Here is a 26,285-nt window from a genome sequence, read left to right on the forward strand (position 1 = left end):
GAAAGAATGAGTGAGAGGGCGGGACAATGAGAGACACAGAATGAAAGAATGAGTGAGAGAGAGAGAGTGAGGCAACAAGAGAGACAGAATGAAAGAATGAGAGAGAGAGAGTGAGACAACGAGAGAGACAGAATGAAAGAATGAGAGAGAGAGAGAGAGAGGCAACAAGAGAGACAGAATGAAAGAATGAGTGAGAGAGAGAGAGTGAGACAATGAGAGAGACAGAATGAGGGCGAGAAGGAGTCGGAAAGTGTGAGAGGGTAATGAGTGTGTGAGAGAGAAAGCGAGAGATTGAGCGTAAAGGGGTTTGTGAGAGAGTGAGAATGATTAAGGACGGGACAGAAATAGTGAAAGGAATAACAGTGAGTGGGTGAGAAAGGGAGAGTGAGAGAGCAGAGCAGTAACGAGAGAAAAGGTAAGAGAAAGAGTGACATTGCAATAAGTGAAAAAGGTCTGGCGTTCCCCATCCTGACCCAATCCCATCCCAGTCCAAATCCCAATCCCGACCCAGTCCCCATCCCAATCCCGACCCAGTCCCCATCCCAATCCCACCCGAGTCCTGACCCTACTCCATACCTAGCCGCCTGGAGTTGGACGGGGCAAGGATCGCGCTCCGGTCTCAGTTGAGCATCGCTGCGGGTTTGTTGTAATACTGTGATTCTGGTTGTAGAGCCCAATGGTACTGGTGGAGCCATAGTGGACACGGCAGAGCAGAGAACAGCTCGCGATGTGGTGAGTTATACTGCACTTTCCACACTTGAGGAGCAACTAGGCCTTGGAGCCTGTAACTGGACCTCCATTCCCAACGGTCAGTCTCACTTGGGCCATTCTCAGTGGAACAGCAGGAGGCCATTCAGCCCATCCAGCCTGTTCCACCATTCAATCAGACCATGGCTGAACTTAATCTTAACCCCATCTACCCTCCCTGGTTCCGTAACCCTTAATATTCTTGCCTAACAAAAATCTATCAATCTTAGTTTTGAAATTTTCAATTGGCCCTCCCAGCGTCAACAGCTTTTTGGGGGAGAGAGTTTGAGATTCCCACTGCCCTTTGTGTGAAGACGTGCTTCCTGACGTCACTCCTGAACGGCCTGGCTCTAATTTTAAGGTTACGCCCTCTTGTTCTGGGCTCCCTCCTCCTCCAGAGGAAATAGTCTCTCTCTATCTGTCCTATCAATTTCTTTCATCCTCTTGAACACCTCAATTAGATCACCCATTCACCGTCGATACTCGATGGAATAGCAGCCTAGTCTATGCAACCTGGCCTCACTCCTCGACCTCAGCCGTGGCTCAGTGGGCAGCACTCTCGCCTTTGAGTCAGAAGGTTGTGGGTTCGAGTCCCACTCCTGAGACTTGAGCACGTAAATCGAGGCTGACCCTCCCAGTGCAGTGCTGAGGGAGCGTCGCACTGTCGGAGGTGCCGTCTTTCGGGATGAGACGTTAAATTGAGGCCCCGTCTGCCCCCTCAGGTGGACATAAAAGAACCCATGGCACTACTTCAAAGAAGAGCAGGGGGAGTTATCCCCGGTGTCCTGGGGCCAATATTGATCCTTCAATCAACAAAACAGATTATCTGGCTCATTATCACATTGCTGTTTGTGGGAGCTTGCTGTGCGCAAACTGCCCACCACTGTGCGTTTCCCACATTACAACAGTGACGACCACTCCCAAAGTACTTAATTGGCTCTAAAGCACTTTGGGATGAGCAGTGTGGTGAAAGGCGCTATATAAATGCAAGTCTTTCTTTTCTCATAGCCAAGTGGGCAAAATGGGGGGGCGGTTCTACATGGACAGGGGGTGGGAAATCCTGAATGGACTGACGTGTGAGTGGGGGGGGGGGAAGGGAAGGGGTGCACAGACCTTCAAAGACATGGAGGCGCGGGATGGATATAGACCTAAACCGAGAAGTAGATGGGAGAAATCGGGGGGGTTGCGAGGAAGGGCAGTTCACGAGTTGCCAGGGCGGGTTGAGCAGAAAGTTGGCTTTGTTGATGAATGTTAACCCTTTCTCTCCCTGCTCTGCCAGGCGATTCTCAATCACACTTTCGATGATATCGAGGACTTCATGATGAGGCTTCAGAAGTCAGCCGAAGCCTTCAAGATACTGGACCAGAGAAAGAAGAGCAGAATGGGGAAGAAAAAGAGCCAGAAAGACTCTGGGGGTACGTAGAGCAGGGGCAGACTCCACCCCCTCACCGCCTCCTCCCCCCCCCCCCCACCACCCCCTGCCCCAGAGGCTCGCGACGGCGGTGGGGTGATATCTATGGACGTGCACCCAATCCCAAGTCCCAGTCGCAGATTCATAGAATAATTACGGCACGGAAGAAGGCCATTTCGGCCCATCGTGTCCGCGCCGGCCGACAAAGAGCCACCCGGCCTGATCCCACTTTCCAGCTCTCGGTCCGTAGCCCTGTAGGTTACGGCACTTCAGGTGCACATCCAAGTACTGTTTAAATATGGTGAGGGTTTCTGCCTCTACCACCCTTTCAGGCAGTGAGTTCCACCCCAGACCCCCACCACCCTCTGGGTGAAGAAATCTCCCCTCAAATCCCCTCTAAACCTCCTACCAACTATTTTAAATCTCTGCCCCCTGTTTATTGACACCTCTGCTAAGGATAATAGGTCCTTCCTATCCACTCTATCTCGGCCCCTCATAATTTTATACACCTCAATTAAATCTCCCCTCAGCCTCCTCTGTTCCAAGGAAGACAATCCCTGTCAGATCTCAACAAAAGTGTCAATCAGAGGTGCTACAATTGGTCCCCATGTCTCTGGGTTCGATTAACCACCCAGCTATCTAGACCCTATGCTGGGGAATTCCCTTTCTTAAACTCTCTAACTCTCTTTCCTCCTTCAAGACGCTCCTTAAAAACTACCTCTTTGACCAAGCTTTTGATCATCATCAAAGGCAGTCCCTCGGAATCGAGGAAGACTTGCTTCCACTCTAAACATAAGTCCTTAGGTGGCTGAACAGTCCAATACGGGAGCCACAGTCCCTGTCACAGGCGGGACAGACAGTGGTTGAGGGAAAGGGAGGGTGGGACTGGTTTGCCGCACGCTCCTTCCGCTGCCTGCGCTTGCTTTCTGCACGCTCTCAGCGACGAGACTCGAGGTGCTCAGCACCCTCCCGGATGCTCTTCCTCCACTTAGGGGCGGACTTGTCTTTGGCCAGGGACTCCCAGGTGTCGGTGGGGATGTTGCACTTTATCAGGGAGGCTTTGAGGGTGTCCCTGTAACGTTTCCTTTGCCCACCTGGGGCTCGCATGCCGTGTAGGAATTCCGAGTAGAGCGCTTGCTTTGGGAGTCTCGCGTCGGGCATGTGGACAAGAAAGTCAGATTGCAAGCCGCAACTCCGATGAGAGGTCGGTCCTGTTGTCTAGGCCCTGCCTTTTCCCGCTCAAAGGCAGCCTCAGCAGGCTGCACGCTTGGAGCATTTTGTGTTTCTCTTTATTTCGTTGTTTGCGATGTCTTTGCAGTTTGTGTCAGTGTTTCAATATCGACTTTCTCCCCGATTTCAGAGGGTCTGCTAACAGTGAGAGCGCGACCCCCGACCCAGGAGCAGTTTGTTGACGTCTATCAGAAGTACAAGTACTCCTTCAGCCTGCTGGTAAGCAAGACGTCAAGCAGAGCGAGAGAGAGAGAGAGGCCCTGGGGCCTCCGGAAAGGGGCTCGGTTTGTGACCTTCATGTCGTTTCTCTCTCTAACCAGCTGAACCTGCCTCGTTCAGAGTTCAGCATCAGCACAGAATGCCAATCGAGGGCGTGGGCCTGTGGCCTGGAATTCCTCTCAGGAAAAGCAGCCCTCTCGGTGCCACTTACATTCCTGCAGGCTGCACAGGTTGGCAGTGAGTGTACTGCACCCGGGACGTTAAACGTTGTCGCGTTTAAAGGGATCGCCGGGACGCGCTCAGTCGCAGTGTTCACCGTGGGTCTCTGGGGCAAGCGGCAATCATCTCCGGGAGCCTGCCTTAACCCTTACCCTGCTGAATCAACTGTAACTCCGCACAGTTACACCGGGAGCGACCCTTACCCTGCTGAATAAACAGGAACTATGTTTCTGTACCTGCCCTGGGAGTGTTTGATGGGACAGTGTAGAGGGAGCTTTACTCTGTATCTAACCCCGTGCTGTACCTGCCCTGGGAGTGTTTGATGGAACAGTGTAGAGGGAGCTTTACTCTGTATCTAACCCCGTGCTGTACCTGCCCTGGGAGTGTTTGATGGAACAGTGTAGAGGGAGCTTTACTCTGTATCTAACCCCGTGCTGTACCTGCCCTGGGAGTGTTTGATGGGACAGTGTAGAGGGAGCTTTACTCTGTATCTAACCCCGTGCTGTACCTGCCCTGGGAGTGTTTGATGGGACAGTGTAGAGGGAGCTTTACTCTGTATCTAACCCCGTGCTGTACCTGCCCTGGGAGTGTGTGATGGGACAGTATAGAGGGAGCTTTACTCTGTATCTAACCCCGTGCTGTACCTGCCCTGGGAGTGTTTGATGGGACAGTGTAGAGGGAGCTTTACTCTGTATCTAACCCCGTGCTGTACCTGCCCTGGGAGTGTTTGATGGGGACAGTGTAGAGGGAGCTTTACTCTGTATCTAACCCCGTGCTGTACCTGCCCTGGGAGTGTTTGTTGGGACAGTGTAGAAGGAGCTTTACTCTGTATCTAACCCCGTGCTGTACCTGCCCTGGGAGTGTTTGATGGGACAGTGTAGAGGGAGCTTTACTCTGTATCTAACCCCATGCTGTACCTGCCCTGGGAGTGTTTGTGTTGCTGGCTCTGGGTGCAGTGTGTAAGGGCTGTTCCATTCCTCAGTGTTAACTCCCATCACTTTGAGCAGGTTGGAAGAAAGCTAGGACATTAAAAACCCGAAGAATAAAAAGAGACGCTGAGTGATTTTAAAATAAGCGATGTGTAGAGTTTGCCGGGGTGTGGGTCTGACTGGGTTGAAGGAGCGGTCGGGGACTTTCGCGTCGACGGCTCGATCCGGGAGGTTTGACCTGACCGCCGCTCGCTCTTATTTCTAGGCACGTGTGAAGAGCCACATCGTGAACCCCAACGCAATCGAACTAATCCACTTCCTGTTCGGGCCCCTCGACACGGTAAGCTCGCGGCATTCTGCGCTTCTCGCCTCATGCCAGGCGCTTCTCTCCGCCAGTTAGCCCGTGGGACTGCACTCGGCTCAGCCTCCATTTTGGCCGCGTAGCCTCCATTTTGGCCGCATAGCCTCCATTTTGTGAGGCACCCCAGAGGATCTTGTGGACTTTTTCCGGAACGACTGCTCCGCAGAGAGCGCCATCTCCTGGCCCAGCAGCGAACTGGCACGGATGAACGGTTACGCTGGGATGCCCGGAAGAGCACAGACCCAACACAGTGGATCGGTCATGGAGTGAACAAGCCAGCCAATTTCTAATCTTCTTTTATTTATTTATTCTTGGGATGTGGGCGTCGCTGGCAAGGCCGGCATTTATTGCCCATCCCCAATTGCCCCCTTGAGAAGGTGGTGGTGAGCCGCCTTCTTGAACCGCTGCAGTCCCGTGTGGTGAAGGTGCTCCCACAGTGCTGTTAGGGAGGGAGTTCCAGGATTGTGACCCAGCGACGATGAAGGAACGGCCGATATATTTCCGAGTCAGGATGGTGTGTGACTGGGAGGGGAACGTGGAGGTGGTGGTGTTCCCATGCGCCTGCTGCCCTTGTCCATCTATAAAGAAACAAAGACTGGAATTTATATAGCGCCTTTCAGGACCACCGGATGTCCCAAAGCACTTTTGTGGAGTGTAGTCACTGTTGTAATGTGGGAAACGCGGCAGCCAATATGCGCACAGCAAGCTCCCACAAACAGTGACGTGATAATGACCAGATCATTTGTTTTTTTTTTGTTATGTTGATCGAGGGATAAATATTGGCCCCAGGACACCGGGGATAACTCCCCTGCTCTTCTTCAAAATAGTGACACGGGATCTTTTATGCCCACCTGAGAGAGCAGACGGGGCCTCGGTTTAGCATCTCATCCGAAAGACGGCACCTCCGACAGTGCTGCACTCCCTCAGCACTGCACTGGGAGTGTCAACCTAGATTTTTGCGCTCAAGTTCCTGGAGTGGGACTTGAACCCACAACCTTCTGACTCGGAGGCGAGGATGCTGCCCACTGAGCCACGGCTGACACAGGTGCTAGAAGTCGCGGGTTTGGGATGCGCTGTAGGAGGAGCCTTGGCGAGTTGCTGCAGTGCCTCCCGTGGTTGGAACACACCACAAAAGTTGGGAAGGTATTACGACCCTTGCTCCCTCTGTGAAGTACCTGTGCATGTAAATCTTTGGTAGGATTGAGCCGGGACTTCTGACAGTGTTGCCGTTGATTTTTATTGTTCCTCCGGCACAGATGTTGCAAACCACGGGTTTGGAAGTTGCCAGCTCGGTTGCCACCCCCTTCTTGACCAACGATGCCGTCAACCTGATGAACACAACCCTCAACGAGACAGAGATGGCCCAATGGCAGTCACTGGGAGACTACTGGACCAAACCAAGGTAGGAGCCTCCAGTCGGTGTCCTCAGGTTAGAGCAAAGTTGACGAGACTGTTTTATAGAGGCCAAATGGATTCACAAGGATGTTGTAATGTATGCGCCCAGCTTTGTCGAGCTTGTTGAGTTGGGAATGGCTTCGCCAGTCACGTGATGTTCACAAGACTCAATAAAACCCCAGCCAGTTGGGTTCGGGGGATCCACAATGAGGCAGGTGGTTGTGAGCCTTCCCGGCAAGCGAGCCCGAGGGGGCAGAGAAAACGTTTCAAGGACACCCTCAAAGCCTCCCTAATAAAGTGCAACATCCCCACCGACACCTGGGAGTCCCTGGCCAAAGACCGCCCTAAGTGGAGGAAGTGCATCCAGGAGGGCGCTGCGCACCTCGAGTCTCGTCGCCGAGAGCGCGCAGGCAGCGGAAGGAGCGTGCGGCAAACCTGTCCCACCCACCCCTTCCCTCAACCACTGTCTGTCCCACCTGTGACAGGGACTGTGGCTCTCGTATTGGACTGTTCAGTCACCTAAGGACTCCTGTTAAGAGTGGAAGCAAGCCTTCCTCGATTCTGAGGGACTGCCCATGATGATGATAGTGGATGAATCGGTAATGTGCAGTGTGATTGTTAAACCTTTTGCTAATAAACCAACTTTAATAGCAATGTGTTGCTATGAATTCTTAAGCAAAGAACCCATGAAGCAAAAACATTACAGATGTCACCCGAACTACAGGGTTATAGCTAGCAGGACCCTCAAAAAAAAAAACAGGGGGGCACTTGTTTGAAAGTGTCTGGAGTGAGCCCCCCTTTTAACCAGAGGGCAATTGATTAATGTTGTCTCCAAAAATAGTTATAACTAGCTGTAGAGATTGAACAGGCTGGGTCTGTTTCCCTCTGGAAAAGAGAAGGCTGAGGGGTGACCTAATAGAGGTCTTTGAGATTACGAAGAGGTTTGATAGAGTAGATGTACAGAAAATGTTTCCACTTGTGGGGGAGGCCAAAACTGGGGCCATAAATATAAGACAGTCACTTTAATACATCCAATAAGGAATTCAGGAGAAACCTCTTCACCCAGAGAGCGGTGAGAATGTGGAACTCGCTGCCACAGGGAGGGGTTGAGGCGAATAGTATCGATGCATTTAAGGGGAAGCTGGATAAACACATGGGGGAGAAAGGAACAGAGGGTTATGGTGATGGGATGCGATGAGGAGGGGTGTGAGGAGGCTGGTGTGGAGCATAAACCCCGGCACGGACCCGTTGGGCCAAAGGGCCTGTTTCTGTGCTGTACACTCGATGTAGATGGGGGGTCATCTGGTCTTGTGCTCCTGGTAGGGAGGCTCATTCCAAGCCACGGGGAAAATCGTGGCCAGTTGACTCCACTGCCCCCCCCCCCCCTCCCCGGCCCCCAGCTCCGCCCCGCCCCCCCTCACTCCCCTCTTGAATTTCTTGTCTGTGTTCTCAGCAAGAAAAGTTCCCCACCAAACCTCTCGCAGAATTCTTCGTGCATCTCCTCGGAGCAGAGAAGGTGAAGGGGAGGTTGAATCAAGGCGCTCAAAGTTTTGAAGGGGTTCTGAAAGAGTCAATCGGAAGAACATGCTCTCCCTGGCAGGAGGCTCGGTAACCAGGGCACACAGATTTAAGATAATTGGCTAAAGAACCAGAGGTGGGGGAGATGAGGGGAATTTATTTTACGTAGCGAGTTGTGGCAATCTGGAATGCGCTGCCTGAAGGTTGGGTGGGAGCAGATTCGATCGGGATGACAGGACTGACATATGAAGAAAGACTGGATCGACTAGGCTTATATTCACTGGAATTTAGAAGAATGAGAGGGGATCTCATAGAAACGTATAAAATCCTGACGGGACTGGACAGGTTAGATGCAGGAAGAATGTTCCCGATGTTGGGGAAGTCCAGAACCAGGGGTCACCAGTCTAAGGATAAGGGGGAAGCCATTTAGGACCGAGATGAGGAGAAACTTCTTCACTCAGAGAATTGTGAACCTGTGGAATTCTCTACCACAGCAAGTTGTTGAGGCCAATTCGTTAGATATATTCAAAAGGGAGTTAGATGTGGCCCTTACGGCTAAAGGGATCAAGGGGTATGGAGAGAAAGCAGGAATGGGGTACTGAAGTTGCATGATCAGCCATGATCATATTGAATGGCGGTGCAGGCTCGAAGGGCCGAATGGCCTGCTCCTGCACCTACTTTCTATGTTTCTATAACTTTCAAAAGGGGAATTGGATAAATACTTGCAAAGGAAAAATTCGCCGTGCGAAGGGGAAAGAGCGGTGGGGGGGGGGGTGGGGGGGTGGGGGGGAGGGGGGAGTGGGACTAATGATGTGGAGACCTGTATTCAAATCCCACCAGGGCAGCTGGGGAATTTAAATTCAGTTAATTAAATTAAATCTGGAATTTAAAGCTAGTGTTAGTAATGGTGACCGTGAAATCATGATTGTTGTAAAGACCGATCTGGTTCACTAATGTCCCTTTAGGGAAGGAAATCTGCCGCCCTTACCCGGTCTGGCCGATATGTGACTCCAGACCCACAGCAATGTGGTTGACTCTTAACTGCCCCCTGAAATGGCAGCTCACCACCACCTTCTCGAGGGGCAATTAGGGGCGGGCAATTCTCGGCCTTTTGGCTAAGATCATGCGTAACTGACCTGACAGGGGAGTAGCCACCATGACCTCCGGGTGGTTCTCCCTGGATCAGGAAGGTATATGCTTGCTTTTTTGGAAACAGGAGGTGGGTGGGGTGGCTTGACCCATCCACCTCCACGGAGGTGTGTGGGGGACCTGACCCATCCACCTCCATGGCACGAACCTGGTATTGCAGTACTTCCAGGAACGGTGCAGTGGCTCTAGGCCTTTTGGCTAAGAGCATTGGTGCAGAGTGATCCTTGGCGTGTGCAAGGTGACCTCTGGCGTTTGTGATTTGACAAAGAATTGGAACGATTGGCTACGAATTTAAAAAAAAAAATTAGGGACGGGCAATAAATGCCAGCCTTGCCGGCGACGCCCACATCCCATGAACGAATAAATTTGAATATAAATTTGCGGAGTGGCGCTGTGTTGCTGACAGCGGGGGGTCACCCCGAGCTGATAGTGGACCTTCTTGTTCCTTCTGCGCAGGTTGGAATGGCCGGCCGAATACTGGGGGACGCCCTACAATCTACAGTTCCAGTCGGGCTGGCAGCCAGACTATCTCGACCCCAACGGGGTGCCGTGGGAGGATCCAGTGGAGCTGCAGCACAGACATGAATCACTGCGGCTGCAGGTAAGAAGGGATGAGGCCCGCCCGGTAACCAGAGAGCCGCCCAGCGTCAGAACATCAGAAATAGGAGCAGGAGGAGGCCATTCGGCCCCTCGAGCCTGCTCCGCCATTCAGTAAGATCTTGGCTGATCTGATCCTGGCCTCAGCTCCACTTCCCCGCCCCGCTCCCCATAACCCCTTACTCCCCTTATCGCTCAAACATCCGCCTATCTCAGCCTTGAATATATTCAATGACCCAGCCTCCACAGCTCTCTGGGGCAGAGAATGACCAAGATTCACGCCCTTCTGAGAGAAGAAATTCCTCCTCATCTCCGTCTTACAGCGTGATTCATTGTGTAATAGAAAACCGAAAAATGCTGGAAATACTCAGCGGGTCAGGCAGCATCTGCGGAGAGAGAAACTGAGTTAACGTTTCAGGTCGGTGATCCTTCGTCAGAACATGCAAAAACTGGGATTGTAACAGGTTTTTAAGCAAGTGGACGGTATGGGAAAGGGGGGAAGGGAGGAAAGAACAAAAGGGAAGGTCTGTGATAGGGTGGAAGACAGGAGAGATTAGAGAGACACAAGGGATGATGGTGCGAGGCAAAGGGAGATGGTAATGGGACAAGTTAAGAAACAAAAGATGAGTCTAGAGAGGGTGTGAATGGCAGAATCACCAACAGCTGCCGTGGGAAAGAAGAAAAAAAAACAGAAAAAAGGAAAAAAAAATAGAGGCCGAGGTTATGGTCTGAAATTGTTGATCTCGATGTTGGGTCCAGAAGGTTGTAAAGTGCCTCATTGAAAGACGAGGTGCTGTTCCTTGAGCTTCGTTGGAACAGTGTAGGAGGCCGAGGAGGGAGAGGTCTGAGTGGGAGCAGAGCGGGGAATTAAAGTGACAGGCGACCGGAAGCTCGGGGTCACGCTTACGGACTGAACGGATGCGCTTGGTCTTCCCGACTGTAGAGGACACTGCATCGTGAGCAGCGAGTGCAGTGTGCAGATTCGTTGTGTATATGTTTCTGAGGGACAGGACAAGGCCCGGTATAAATACAAGTCTGTTTTTCCCAAAATGGATGGACATGGATTTGGTTTGAGGGCTGCAGTTCCATGAATACACGACAGGCGGCGACACTGAGCAACCCGTGGTTCTTCTTTAAGCTCAGCACTGCCACTGGCAGGAGTTTAGTGGTAGTGCAGCTCAAACTGGTGAACTCACGGAGCTCCAATTGCATTTTGATATTGGGGTTGGGGTGGGTTGAAAAAAACATATAGCATTTTCCCCTCCCCCACAACTAAGAGATAGCGTATCCTATTCAATAATTGATTTTAATAATCAATTACAAGAGTTATTGCAAAAGCAAATTCGCTTAGTTCAGACCTAACAGATAAAGAAAAGACAGACTTGCATTTATATAGCGCCTTTCACGACCACTAGATGACTCAAAGCGCTTTACAGCCAATGAAGTACTTTTGGAGTGCAGCCACTGTTGTAATGTGGGAAATGCGGCAGCCAATTAGCGCGCAGCAAGCTCCCACAAACAGCAATGTGATAATGGCCCAGATCATCTGTTTTCTGTTACGTTGATTGAGGGATAACTATTGGCCCCAGGACACCGGGGATAACTCCCCTGCTCTTCTTCGAAATAGTGGCCGTGGGATCTTTTACGTCCACCTGAGAGAGCAGACGATAGAGTGGATAGGAAGGACCTATCTCCCTTAGCAGAGGGATCAATAACCAGGGGGCATAGATGTAAAGTCATTGGGGGGGGAGGTTTAGAGGGGATTTGAGGGGAAATTCCTAACCCAGAGGGTGGTGGGGGTCTGGAACTCACTGCCTGAAAGGGCGGTAGAGGCAGAAACACTCACCACATTTAAAAAGTACTTTAATGTGAGCCTGAAGTGCCGTAACCTACAGGGCTACGGACCGAGAGCTGGAAGGTGGGATTAGGCTGGGTAGCTCTTGTCGGCCGGCACGGACACGATGGGCTGAAATGGCCTCCTTCCGTGCTGTAACGTTCCGTAATTCTATGACTCCAGTTCTACTCGGTCCTGATATTTATTGAGCGCGTTTATTTGCTTCTAACTGTCTTGTCTCCTGTGTTACAGCAATCAGGTTCACAGACTGTCCCCATTCAGCAAACCAATGGGTAAGTGGCATTTCAGTTTCAGATATTAGTTTAGCAACAACTTCGGGACACTTATCTGCAAAGTACTCGAGTTATTTTATCACTCCTCAACTCTCCAAGAGGACTGAGAGACATAGAAACATAGAATATAGGTGCAGGAGTAGGCCATTCGGCCCTTCGAGCCTGCACCACCATTCAATAAGATCATGGCTGATCATTCACCTCAGTACCCCTTTCCTGCTTTCTCTCCATACCCCTTGATCCCTTTAGCTGTAAGGGTCATATCTAACTCCCTTTTGAATATATCCAATGAACTGGCATCAACAACTCTCTGCGGCAGGGAATTCCACAGGTTAACAACTCTCTGAGTGAAGAAATTTCTCCTCATCTCGGTCCTAAATGGCCTACCCCTTATCCTTAGACACTGTCCCCTGGTTCTGGACTTCCCCAACATCGGGAACATTCTTCCCGCCATTTAACCTGTCCCGTCCCGTCAGAATCAGACTCCTGCCCCCAGATATATTCTACACCCTTCAGTCCGCAGTGACACTCACCAAGCTCCTGAGTGGCTCCCGTCTTTTTAGGAGCAGAGTAACACAATGGTTATGTTATTATCTGGGGCTGAGTTCAAATCCCACCACAGCAGCTGGGGGAATTTAAATTTAGATAATTAAGTAAATCTGGAATTTAAAAAAAAAAGCTAGTGCCAGTCGTCATCATCATAGTCAGTCCCTCGGAGTCGAGGAAGACTTGTTTCCACTCTTAACATGAGTCCTTAGGTGGCTGAACAGTCCAATACGCGAACCACAGTCTCTGTCACAAGTGGGACAGACAGTGGATGAAGGAAAAGGAGGGTGGGACTGGTTTGCCGCACGCTCCTTCCGCTGCCTGCGCTTGATTTCTGCACGCTCTCGGCGACGAGACTCGAGGTGCTCAGCGCCCTCCCGGATGCACTTCCTCCACTTAGGGCGGTCTTTGGCCAGGGACTCCCAGGTGTCGGTAGGGATGTTGCACTTTATCAGGGAAGGCTTTGAGTGTCAGTAGTGGTGACCTTGATTGTCGTAAAAACCCATCTGGTTCACTGATGTCCCTTTAGGGAAGGAAATCTGCCGCCCTTACCCGGTCTGGCCGATATGTGACTCCAGACCCACAGCAATGTGGTTGGGTCTTAACTTCCCTCTGAAATGGTCCAGCGAGACACTCAGTTAGGGGACATAGTCTCAGAATAAGGGGCCGCCCATTTAAAACTGAGATGAGGAGGAATTTCTTCTCTCAGTGGGTTGTGGATCTATGGAATTCTCTGCCCCAGAGAGCTGTGGAGGCTGGGTCATTGAATATATTTAAGGCAGAGATAGACAGATTTTTGAGCGATAAGGGAACAAAGGGTTATGGGGAGCGGGCGGGGAAGTGGAGCTGAGTCCATGATCAGATCAGCCATGATCTTATTAAATGGCGGAGCAGGCTCGAGGGGGCAAATGGCCGACTCCTGCTCCTATTTCTTATGTTCTTATGTTCAGTTGTACGATAATTGCTACGACAAAGTCAGCACTGTGTGGGAGCACCTTCATCACACGGACTGCAGCGGTTCAAGAAGGCGGCTCACCACCACCTTCTCAAGGGGCAATTGGGGATGGGCAATAAATGCCGGCCTTGCCAGCGACGCCCAGATCCCAGGAACGAATACATGTTTTTAATAGTACCTTCAACCCCCTTCAGTAGTCATTGACTCTCAGCAGCAGGACTGAGAGGCTCCTGTCTCCAAGTGCAATGGAAAGTTAAGATTGTCATTTATGAAGGGAACGTTCACTTGCCACACATTTCTACAGCTTGCACACCAGCAAGTCAAGTCAGCAATTGAAAGATAACATTTCAAATGGAGAAAAGTACCCCGTTGGAGCAAACCCTGCCCCTCCCGCCCCCACCTCCCCCTCCCCCCTCCACCCCCTTCACTCGGGAATTGAGCTACACGGTGGCCTTTTGTCACCCATCACCCCCTGTGCTCGCTGCCCCGTGTCCTAACTCGCACCGAGTCCTGCTCACCCATCACCCCCTGTGCTCGCTGCCCCGTGTCCTAACTCGCACCGAGTCCCGCTCACCCATCACCCCCTGTGCTCGCTGCCCCGTGTCCTAACTCGCACCAAGTCCCGCTCACCCATCGCTCCCTGTGCTCACTGCTCCGTGTCCTAACTCGCACCGAGTCCCGCTCACCCATCACCCCCTGTGCTCGCTGCCCCATGTCCTAACTCGCACCCGAGTCCCGCTCACCCATCGCCCCCTGTGCTCGCTGACCTACATTGGCTCCTGGTTAAGCAACGCCTCGATTTCAAAATTCTCATCCTTGTTTTCAAATCCCTCCATGGCCCTCGCCCCCTCCCTATCTCTGTAATCTCCTCCAGCCCCACAACCCCCCGAGATATCTGCGCTCCTCCAATTCTGCCCTCTTGAGCATCTCTGATTATAATCACTCCACCATCGGTGGCCGTGCCTTCTGTTGCCTGGGTCCCCAAGCTCTGGAACTCCCTCCCTAAACCTCTCCGCCTCTCTACCTCTCTCTCTCTCTCCTCCAAGACGCTCCTTAAAACCTCCCTCTTTGACCAAGCTTTTGGTCACCTGCCCGAATTTCTACTTACGTGGCTCGGTTTCAAATGTTTTATCTCAGTACTCCTGTGAATGCACCTTGGGACGTTTCACTATGTTAAAGGCGCTATATAAATACAAGTTGTTGTTGTATTGTTCAGTTGTATTGTACAGTTGTTTTGTACAGTGGTTGTTGTTGTATTACAGTTGTTGTATCGCACAGTTGTTGTTGTACAGATGTTGCATTTTCCTGTGTGTGTAAAAGAGTCGATCTTCCTCCTGCAGGAAGCACGAGGATGAGGGTAAACACATGAGATGCAGCTATGACTTTGTGGCCCGTAACAGCAGCGAGCTCTCGGTCCTGACCGGCGAACTGGTGGAGGTGAGTCCGATGGGTGCAGACCGGTCAGCTACAAGATACAACAAAGGAGTGCAACGAAGGTTCACCAGACTGATTCCTGGGATGGGGGGGTTTGTCCTATGAGGAGAGATTGAGTAGACCAGTCCCATATTCTCTAGAGTTTAGAAGAATGAGAGGTGATCTCATTGAAACATAATGAAATTCCTACAGGGCTTGACAGGGTAGATGCAGGGAGGATGTTTCCCCCCCCCCCCCCCGGGCTGGGGAGTCTAGAACCAGGGGTCACACAGTCTCAGGATAAGGGGTCGGCCATTTTGGACTGAGATGAGGAGGAACTTCTTCACTCAGAGGGTGGTGAATCTTTGGAATTCTCTGCCCCAGAGGGCTGTGGAGGCTCAGTCTTTGAGTATATTCACGGCTGAGATTGATAAGGCTCGAGTGGAGCATGGTCTGCTTGGGCCGAATGGCCTGTTTCTGTGCCGTATATCCTATGCAGTCCTACGATACATTTTTGGACTCAAAGGAAATCAAGGGATATGGGGATTGGGCAGGAAAGTGGAGTTGAGGTAGACAATCAGCCATGATCTTATTGAATGGCGGAGCAGGCTCGAAGGGCCGAATGGCCAACTCATAGAAACATAGAAAATAGATGCAGGAGTAGGCCATTCGGCCCTTCGAGCCTGCACCACCATTCAATAAGATCATCGCTGATCATTCCCTCAGTACCCCTTTCCTGCTTTCTCTCCATACCCCTTGATACCTTTAGCCGTAAGGGCCATATCTAACTCCCTCTTGAATATATCCAATGGACTGGCATCAACAACTCTCTGCGGCAGGGAATTCCACAGGTTCATAACTCTGAGTGAAGACGTTTCTCCTCATCTCAGTCCTAAATGGCTTACCCCTTATCCTAAGACTGTATCCTCTGGTTCTCGACTTTCCCAACGTCGGGAACATTCTACCTGCATCTAACCTGTCCAGTCCCGTCAGAATCTTATATGTTTCTATGAGATCCTCTTTCAAGCTTCTAAACTCCAGTGAATAAAGGCCCAGTTGATCCAATCTTTCCTCATATGTCAGTCCTGCCATCCCGGGAATCAGTCTGGTGAACCTTCGCTGCACTCCCTCAATAGCAAGAACGTCCTTCCTCAGATTAGGAGACCAAAACTGAACACAATATTCCAGGTGGGGCCTCACCAAGGCCCTGTACAACTGCAGTAAGACCTCCCTGCTCCTATACTCAAATCCCCTCGCTATGAAGGCCAACATACCATTTGCCGCCTTCACCGCCTGCTGTACCTGCATGCCGACTTTCAATGACTGATGTACCATGACACCCAGGCCTCGTTGCACCTCCCCTTTTCCTAATCTGCCGCCATTCAGCTAATATTCTGCCTTCGTGTTTTTGTCCCCAAAGTGGATAACCTCACATTTATCCTAATTCTTATTTCAGAGAGGAGAAATCAGTCAGATAGTCGCTCCGGCTTGGTGGTTGGTGACTCCTCCCCCACAATTGGAAAGTACGTGTGGGTGGATCTCCTGTGGGAATAGGATCAGGGTGGGACTTGATGGTCTCCACATTCAAATGCCAGGTCGATAAGGTGGTTAAGAAGGCATATGGAATACTTGCCTTTATTAGTCAAGGCATAGAATACAAGAGCAGGGGGGTTATGCTTGAACTGCAGCTGGAGTACTGCGTGCAGTTCTGGTCACCACATTACAGGAAAGATGTGATTGCAGTGGAAAGGCTGCAGAGATTTAGGAGACTGTTGCCAGGACTGGAGAATTTTAGCGATGAGGAAAGATTGGATAGGCTGGGTCTAGTTTTCTTTGGAACAGAGGAGGCTGAGGGGAGACCTGACTGAGGTGTATAACATTATGAGGGGCCTGGATAGAGTGGATAGGAAGGACCTGTTTCCCTTGGCAGAGGAGTTCACAACCAGGGGCCATAGATTTAAAGTAATTGGGGGGAGGTTTAGAGGGGATTTGAGGGGAAATTTCTTCACCCTGAGGGTGGTGGGAGTCTGGAACTCATTGCCTGAAAGGGTGGTAGAGGCAGAAACCCTCACCACATTTAAAAAGTACTTGGATGTGCACTTGAAGTGCCGTAACCTACAGGGCTACGGACCGAGAGCTGGAAAGTGGGATTCGGCTGGGTAGCTCTTGGTTGGCCGGTGCAGACATGGTGGGCCGAAATGGCCTCCTTCCGTGCTGTAAATTTCTATGATTCTATGTAGAGCTCCCCCCCCCCACCCCCCTTGTGGACTACTGTGGTAATGCAACTGCTGATGTAAATACAATAAAAGGGTCATGTGACTGGTCACATGACAAGTTCTCTGGAACCATCTTGTGTGCAGTGTGCCTAGTGATGTCGTAAAGAATATATCACACGTAGCTTACCACTACTCGTTGTCGAGGTTGGCACATGGACAGTGGTCCCCTGGGCCTTCAGCACCCATGGAACTACACCCCATGAAAAGGAAGAATAAATCTGACAAAGAAATTGTGAATACAGATGAGGAAGAACAATAAGGGGACTACTGCCCAGTGAGGAGAACCTTGGTTCAGATTTGGGGATGGACTCTACCTGGTGATCGTTGACGGTGGGACCTACTCTACTATTGATGGGACCTCCATTTTATGATCCGTTGAAGGAACCATGCCGTGATGCCGTAACATGGAGCTCGGGTGCAGGCATATTATTGGAATCCATTGAGATACGGGTCAGCCACGGTCTATAATTCAATGGCGGAGCAGGCTTGAGGGGGGGGGGGGGGGGCAGAATGGCCTCTTCCTGTTCCTTAGTTGTGAGGCATTCTTTACGACATCATGAACAAACACACTCAACAAGATGGCTCCAGCTGTCAGGTGACTTTGTCACATGACCCGTTTATTGGATTTGCACCGTTGGTTGCATTGCCTCAGTTGTCCACCAGGGGGCGCAGTAGTCCACTAGGGGGCGCTCTATTACGTTATTGGAACTGAGTTTGTTCATCAGTCCATCAATGGCGCTCCACTCATCGAGCAAGCCCTCCTGTTTGCCACTGGAGGTGGTGACTGGTTTCGACGATAGCCCATGGTGCCTGACTTGCATTGTGTCTCTCTCTCTCTCTCTCTTTCTCACTAGGTGCTGGATGACTCCAAACGGTGGTGGAAGGTGATGAACCAGAGCGGGCAGGTTGGATATGTCCCCTTCAATATCCTGGAGCCCATTCCTGGCCAGGATGTGATCGACAGCTCATCCCTGTACGCGCAAGTGTCCCACAAGGTAACCTACACCACACTCAGCCGTCCTGTAATGTGGTGACCAGAACTGCACGCAGTACTCCAGCTGCAGTTCAAGCATAACCTCCCTGCTCTTGTATTCTATGCCTTGACTAATAAAGGCAAGTATTCCATATGCCTTCTTAACCACCTTATCGACCTGGCATTTGAATGTGGAGACCATTGGAGGCAGTTCAGAGAAGGTTCACTCGGTTGATTCCTGGGATGAAGGGGTTGTCTTATGAGGAAAGGTTGAGCAGGTTGGGCCTGTGCTCACTGGAGTTTAAAAGAATGAGAGGTGATCTTATTAAAACGTATAAGATTCTGAGGGGGCTCGACAGGGTGGATGCAGAGAGGATGTTTCCCCCTAGGTTAATATAACACTTGATTGTTACTTTACTGATATTTGAGCAGCAATTATCAAATCCCGCTTACACTGCATAAATTATAATCACTGTCACCAATAAAGGCCAAGTTAAATCTTTTAGAACTGATTAAGTGAAAGGGTTAATTGGCACAGGCCCAGAAACGTATAACATAAGAAATAGGAGCAGGAGTCGGCCATTCGGCCCCTCGAGCCTGCTCCGCCATTCAATGAGATCACGACTGATCTGATCTTAGCCTCAAACTCCACTTCCCCGCCCGCTCCCCATAACCCTTCACTCCCTTATCGCTCAATAATCTGTTTCTCTCCACCTTGAATATGTTCAATGACCCAGCCTCCACAGCTCTCTGGGGCAGAGAATTCCACAGATTCACGACCCTCTGAGAGAAGAAATTCCTCCTCATCTCCGTTTTAAATGGGCGACCCCTTATTCTGAAACTATGCCCCCCTAGTTCTAGATTCCCCCACGAGGGGAAATATCCTCTCTGCATCTACCTTGTCCAGCCCCCTCAGAATCTTGTACGTTTCAATAAGATGGCCTCTCATTCTTCGAAACTCCAATGAGCACAGGCCCCGTGAGCCTTTCGTTTTCCTCCATCTTACCTCCCGAGCCAGCACTACCCAGGGCATGTCGCAACAGGTTTACAAGTATGATTATAAGTGCAACAATTTCATAATTAAATCTTTTAATCTACAATTAATTAATAGTATAAATGGATTACATTTCAGCTTAGTTAGTCAGTGAGTATGATGTGGAGGCTTTCCCAACGGGTGTAGCGTTGAGAATCTGGAATGTTCCGGAATCCGGACCAGACGATCCTGCCGACCTCTTGTGTCTCCTCCCGACCTGCCCGAACTCCTCCTTGGCGGGAATTCCCCCCCCTCCAACCTCCTCCTTGCTGACGTTCCGAAATCCTGAAATACCTGAACCTGGGCTCGGGTGTTTCCGGATTTGTGATGTTAGGAAACAACTCGAAGCCCGGAATCCGTATTTTAGGCGCTGCACCGGTATTGTCACACAGGTTCCGGTTACAAATCGTTTCTCGGCCTCTGTTTCTTCCCTTGCGCGTTCGATCGCGGTTCTCGAATCTTCCCCCTTCGCTGCTTCCTTCTCCCCCACATCCGTCCCCGAACTGTCCCGTTTTAATCGGTCAGTCATGGCACAGTGTGGGAGCACTCTCGCCTCTGAGTCCAGAAAGTCGTAGGTTCATAGCCCCGTTCTGGAGACTCAAGCACATAATTCAGGCTGCAACTCCCAGTGCAGTACTGAGGGAGTGCTGCACTGTCGGAGGGGCAGTACTGAGGGAGCACTACACTGTCGGAGTGGCAGTACTGAGGGAGCGCCGCACTGTGGGAGGGGCAGTACTGAGGGAGCACTACACTGTGTCGGAGGGGCAGTACTGAGGGAGCGCTGCACTGTGTCGGAGGGGCAGTACTGAGGGCGTGCCGCACTGTCGAAGGGGCAGTACTGAGGAAGCGCCGCACTGTCGGAGGGGCAGTACTGAGGGAGCGCTGCACTGTGTCGGAGGGGCAGTACTGAGGGCGTGCCGCACTGTCGAAGGGGCAGTACTGAGGAAGCGCCGCACTGTCGGAGGGGCAGTACTGAGGGAGCACTGTACTGTCGGAGGGGCAGTGCTGAGGGAGCGCTGCACTGTCGGAGGGGCAGCACTGAGGGAGCACTGCACTGTCGGAGGGGCAGTACTGAGGGAGCGCCGCACTGTCGGAGGGGCAGTACTGAGGGAGCGCTGCACTGTCGGAGGGGCAGTACTGAGGGAGTGCCGCACTGTCGGAGGGGCAGTACTGAGGAAGTGCCGCACTGTCGGAGGGGCAGTACTGAGGGAGCGCTGCACTGGCGGAGGGGCAGTACTGAGGGAGTGCCGCACTGTCGGAGGGGCAGTACTGAGGAAGTGCCGCACTGTCGGAGGGGCAGTACTGAGGGAGCACTGCACTGTCGGAGGTCCTGTCTTTCGGCTGAGAAGTTAAACTAAGGTCCCACGGCACTATTTTGAAGAAGAGCAGGGGGAGTTATCCCCGGTGTCCTGGGGCCAATATTTATCCCTCAATCAACATAACAAAAACAGATTATCTGGATCATTATCACATTGCTGTGTGTGGGAGCTTGCTATGTGCAAATTGGCTGCTGCGTTTCCCACAGTACAACAGTGACTACACTCCAAATGGTACCTCAAATAAAAACAGAAAATGCTGGAAATCTCAGCGGGTCAGGCAGCATCTGTGGAGAGAGAAACAGAGTTAACGTTTCGGGTCGGTGAAACGTTAACTCTGTTTCCCTTGCCACAGATGCTGCCTTACCCGCTGAGATTTCCAGCATGTTCTGTTTTCATTTGAGGTTCCAGCATCCACAGTATTTTGCTTTGTGTCAAGTGGTAGCTAACTGGTTGTGAAGGGCTTTCCGACATACTGAAGTTGCGAAAGACACTGTGTAAATACAAGTCTTCCTCTTTCTTTCTTTCTTTCACAAGAAAGGGCAGGGGGAATGAATAAAGTTGTGGGGTTAGAGGTGAAGAGGGGAGGGGGAATAATGAATAGAATAATAATAATGAACAGTTGGGTCTCTTTACTCTTGAACAAAGAAGGCTGAGGGGTGACCTAATAGAGGTCTTTCAAATGATGAAAGATTTTGATAGAGTGGATACAGAGAGAATGTTTCCACTTGTGGGGAAGAGCATAACTAGAGGCCATCAATATAAGATAGTCACCAAGAAATCTAATGGGGAATTCAGCAGAAACTTCTTTACCCAGAGAGCGGTGAGAATGTGGAACTCGCTGCCACAGGGAGGGGTTGAGGCGAATAGTATCAATGCATTTAAGGGGAGGCTGGACAAGGATATGAGGGGGAAGGGAATAGAGGGTTATGCCGATAGATTTAGATGAGGAAAGACGGCAGGAGGCTCGAGTGGAACATAAACGCCGGCATGGTCTGGTTGGGCCGAATGGTCTGTTTCTGGGCCATTCTGATGTAATCCTGTGTATGAAAATCTCCGAATAATTCAATGCACACACCCTAACCCAACAGAATCTGAGTTTTAATGGCTCAGCTCTCCAGCTGTGACAGAAAGCGTTCCTCTGTGTTTTTCAGGAGATGCGACCAAGTACGAAAGGCAAACCGCCCCCCACGCTCCCGAAAAAGGTGCTCCAACCCAACAGCATGGCCTGGGACTCAAACGCCGACAATATAGTCGTGACTCACAAAGAGAAAGGTGAGCAAGTAACACACCGAGACTAACATACTGTTGTGGGGAACCCCGCCCTCGCTCTGTGTCTACGTTACTGGGTATAACACTCCTGTACATATTATATATCACACCGTGTGTTACTAGGCATAACACTCCTGTACATATTATATATCACACCGTGTGTTACTGGGTATAACACTCCTGTACATATATATCACACAGTGCGTTACTGGGTATAACACTCCAGTACATATTATATATCACACCGTGTGTTACTAGGCATAACACTCCTGTACATATTATATATCACACAGTGCGTTACTGGGTATAACACTCCAGTACATATTATATATCACACCGTGTGTTACTGGGTATAACACTCCTGTACATATATATCACACCGTGTGTTACTGGGTATAACACTCCAGTACATATTATAATTCACACCGTGTGTTACTAGGCATAACACTCCTGTACATATATATCACACAGTGCGTTACTGGGTATAACACTCCTGTACATATTATATATCACACCGTGTGTTACTAGGCATAACACTCCTGTACATATATATCACACAGTGCGTTACTGGGTATAACACTCCTGTATATATATTATATAGCACACTGTGTGTTACTGGGTATAACACTTCTGTATATATTATATATCACACAGTGCGTTACTTAGAAACATAGAAACATAGAAAATAGGTGCAGGAGTAGGCCATTCGGCCCTTCGAGCCTGCACCGCCATTCAATAAGATCATGGCTGATTATCCACCTCAGTACCACTATTCTGCTTTCTCTCCATACCCCTTGATCCCTTTAGCCGTAAGGGCCATATCTAACTCCCTCTTGAATATATCCAATGAACTGGCATCAACAACTCTCTGCAATAGGGAATTCCACAGGTTAACAACTCTGTGTGAAGAAGTTTCTCCTCATCTCGGTCCTAAATGGCTTACCCCTTATCCTTAGACTGTGACCCCTGGTTCTGGACTTCCCCAACATCGGGAACATTCTTCCTGCATCTAACCTGTCCAGTTCCATCAGAATTTTATATGTTTCTATGAGATCACCTCTCATGCTTCTAAACTCCAGTGAATACAGGCCCAGTCGATCCAGTCTCTCCTCATATGTCAGTCCACCCATCCCGGGAATCAGTCTGGTGAACCTTTGCTGCACTCCCTCAATAGCAAGAATGTCCTTCCTCAGATTAGGAGACCAAAACTGAACACAATATTCCAGGTGAGGCCTCACCAAGGCCCTGTACAACTGCAGTAAGACCTCCCTGCTCCTATATTCAAAACCCCTAGCTATGAAGGCCAATATACCATTTGCCTCCTTCACCGCCTGCTGTACCTGCATGCCAACTTTCAGTGACTGATGAACCATGACACCCAGGTCTCGTTGCACCTTCCCTTTTCCTAATCTGCCGCCATTCAGATAATATTCTGCCTTCGTGTTTTTGCCACCAAAGTGGATAACCTCACATTTATCCACATTATACTGCATCTGCCATGCATTTGCCCACTCACCTAACCTGTCCAGGTCACCCTGCAGCCTCTTAGCATCCTCCTCCCAGCTCACACCACCACCCAGTTTAGTGTCATCTGCAAACTTGGAGATATTACACTCAATTCCTTCATCCAAATCATTAATGTATATTGTAAAGAGCTGGGGTCCCAGCACTGAGCCCTGCGGCACTCCACTAGTCACTGCCTGCCATTTTAAAAATGACCCATTTATCTCGACTCTTTGCTTCCTGTCTGCCAACCAGTTCTCTATCCACGTCAGTACATTACCCCCAATACCATGTGCTTTAATTTTGCACACTAATCTCTTGTGTGGGACCTTGTCAAAAGCCTTTTGAAAGTCCAAATACACCACATCCACTGGTTCTCCCTTGTCCACTCTACTCGTTACATCCTGAAAAAATTCCAGAAGATTTGTCAACCATAATTTCCCTTTCATAAATCCATGTTAACTTGGACCGATCCTGTCACTGCTTTCCAAATGCGCTGTTATTTCATCTTTAATAATGGATTCCAACATTTTCCCCACTACTGATGTCAGGCTAACCGGTCTATAATTACCCATTTTCTCTCTCCCTCCTTTTTAAAAAAAGTGGTGTTACATTAGCTACCCTCCAGTCCATAAGAACTGATCCAGAGTCGATAGACTGTTGTAAAATGATCACCAATGCATCCACTATTTCTAGGGCCACTTCTTTAACTACTCTGGGATGCAGACTGTCAAGCCCCGGGGATTTATCGGCCTTCAATCCCATCAATTTCCCGAACTCAATTTCCCGTCTAATAAGGATATCCTTCAGTTCCTCCTTCTCACTAGACCCTCAGTCCACTAGTACATCCGGAAGGTTATTTGTGTCTTCCTTCGTGAAGACAGAACCAAAGTATTTGTTCAACTGGTCTGCCATTTCTTTGTTCCCCATTATAAATTCACCTGAATCTGACTGCAAGAGACCTATGTTTCTCTTCACTAATCTTTTCCTCTTCACATATCTATAGAAGCTTTTGCAGTCAATTTTTATGCCCTGGGCAAGCTTCCTCTCATACTCTATTTTCCCCCCTCCTAATTAAATCCTTTGACCTCTGCTGAATTCTAAATTTCTCCCAGTCCTCAGGTTTGTTGCTTTTTCTGGCTAATTTATATGCCTCTTCCTTGGATTTAACACTATCCTTAATTTCACTTGTTAGCCACGGTTGAGCCACCTTCCCTGTTTTATTTTTACTCCAGATAGGGATGTACAATTGTTGAAGTTCATCCATGTGATCTTTAAATGTTTGCCATTGCCTATCCACCGTCAACCCTTTAAGTATCATTGGCCAGTCTATTCTAGCCAATTCACACCTCATACCATCGAAGTTACCTTTCCTTAAGTTCAGGACTCTAGTCTCTGAATTAACTGTGTCACTCTCCATCTTAATAAAGAATTCTACCATATTATGGTCACTCTTCCCCAAGGGGCCTCGCACAACAAGATTGCTAATTAGTCCTTTCTCATTACACATCACCCAGTCTAGGATGGCCAGCCCTCTAGTTGGTTCCTCGACATATTGGTCCAGAAAACCATCCCTAATACACTCCAGGAAATCCTCCTCTACCGTATTGCTACCAGTTTGGTTAGCCCAATCTATATGTAGATTAAAGTCACCCATGATGACTGCTGCATGCATCCCTAATTTCTTGTTTGATGCTGTCCCCAACTTCACTGCTACTGTTTTGTGGTCTATACACAACTCCCACTAGTGTTTTCTACCCTTTGGTATTCTACAGCTCCATCCATACAGATTGCACATCATCCAAGCTAATGTACTTCCTTACTATTGCGTTAATTTCCTCTTTAACCAGCAACGCTACCCCATCTTCTTTTCCTTTCTGTCTATCCTTCCTGAATGTTGAATACCCCTGGATGTTGAGTTCCCAGCCTTGGTCACCCTGGAGCCATGTCTCCGTGATGCCAATTATATCATATTCATTCATTGCTGGCTGCGCAGTTAATTCGTCCACCTTATTACGAATACTCCTCGCATTGAGGCACAAAGCCTTCAGGCTTGTCTTTTTAACACACTTTGCCCTTTTAGAATTTTGTTGCAATGTGGCCCTTTTTGATTTTTGCCTTGGGTTTCTCTGCCCTCCACTTTTACTTTTCTTCTTTCTATCTTTTGCTTCTGCCCCTATTTTACTTCCCTCTGTCTCCCTGCTTAGCTTCCCATCCCCCTGCCATATTAGTTTAACCCCTCCCCAACAGCATTAGCAAACACTCTCCCTCGGACATTGGTTTCGGTTCTGCCCAGGTGCAGACCGTCCGGTTTGTACTGGTCCCACCTCCCCCAGAACCGGTTCTAATGTCCCAGGAATTTGAATCCCTACCTTCTGCACCACTCCTCAAGCCACGTATTCATCTCAGCTATCGTGCGATTCCTACTCTGACTAGCACGTGGCACTGGTAGCAATCCTGAGATTACTACCTTTGAGGTCCTACTTTTTAATTTAACTCCTAGCTCCCTAAATTCAGCTTGTAGGACCTCATCCCATTTTTTACCTATATCGTTGGTACCTATATGCACCACGCCAACTGGCTGTTCGCCCTCCGCTTTCAAAATGCCCTGCAACCGCTCCGAGACATCCTTGACTCTTGCACCAGGGAGGCAACATACCATCCTGGAGTCTCGATTGCGGCCGTAGAAACGTCTATCTATTCCCCTTACAATAAAATCCCCTACCACTATACTGGGTATAACACTCCTGTACATATTATATAACACACAGTGCACACTGGGTATAACACTCCTGTATATATTATATAATAACACGCTGTGTGTTACTGGGAATGACATTCCTGTATATATTATATAATAACACACTGTGTATTACTGGGTATAACACTCCTGTATATATTTTATAATAACACGCTGTGTGTTACTGGGAATGACATTCCTGTATATATTATATAATAACACGCTGTGTATTACTGGGTATAACACTCCTGTATATATTTTATAATAACACGCTGTGTGTTACTGGGTATAACGCTCCTGTATATATTATATAACCCCTGTCTCCCACACACACAAAATCGCACACACACACACTT

General features: G+C 49.7%; 1 protein-coding gene and 1 pseudogene across 2 annotated transcripts in view; both read left to right on the forward strand.

The window, feature by feature from the left end:
• LOC139230034 (epidermal growth factor receptor kinase substrate 8-like protein 1) overlaps positions 1 to 26,285 on the forward strand; it is a 75,405-nt gene that overhangs the window by 44,988 nt on the left and 4,132 nt on the right. For both annotated transcript variants that reach the window (XM_070861784.1, XM_070861785.1), the window contains 10 exons: positions 671 to 732; positions 2,027 to 2,162; positions 3,519 to 3,607; positions 5,021 to 5,095; positions 6,373 to 6,518; positions 9,635 to 9,779; positions 11,862 to 11,902; positions 14,744 to 14,840; positions 17,947 to 18,087; positions 21,569 to 21,689. In XM_070861784.1, coding sequence (XP_070717885.1) covers positions 671 to 732; positions 2,027 to 2,162; positions 3,519 to 3,607; positions 5,021 to 5,095; positions 6,373 to 6,518; positions 9,635 to 9,779; positions 11,862 to 11,902; positions 14,744 to 14,840; positions 17,947 to 18,087; positions 21,569 to 21,689 — 1,053 coding nt within the window. The remainder of the gene's footprint in view (positions 1 to 670; positions 733 to 2,026; positions 2,163 to 3,518; positions 3,608 to 5,020; positions 5,096 to 6,372; positions 6,519 to 9,634; positions 9,780 to 11,861; positions 11,903 to 14,743; positions 14,841 to 17,946; positions 18,088 to 21,568; positions 21,690 to 26,285) is intronic.
• LOC139230710 (U2 spliceosomal RNA) lies at positions 9,128 to 9,363 on the forward strand (annotated as a pseudogene).

Source organism: Pristiophorus japonicus, chromosome 19, assembly GCF_044704955.1.
Source record: "Pristiophorus japonicus isolate sPriJap1 chromosome 19, sPriJap1.hap1, whole genome shotgun sequence".
NCBI lineage: Eukaryota > Metazoa > Chordata > Chondrichthyes > Pristiophoridae > Pristiophorus > Pristiophorus japonicus.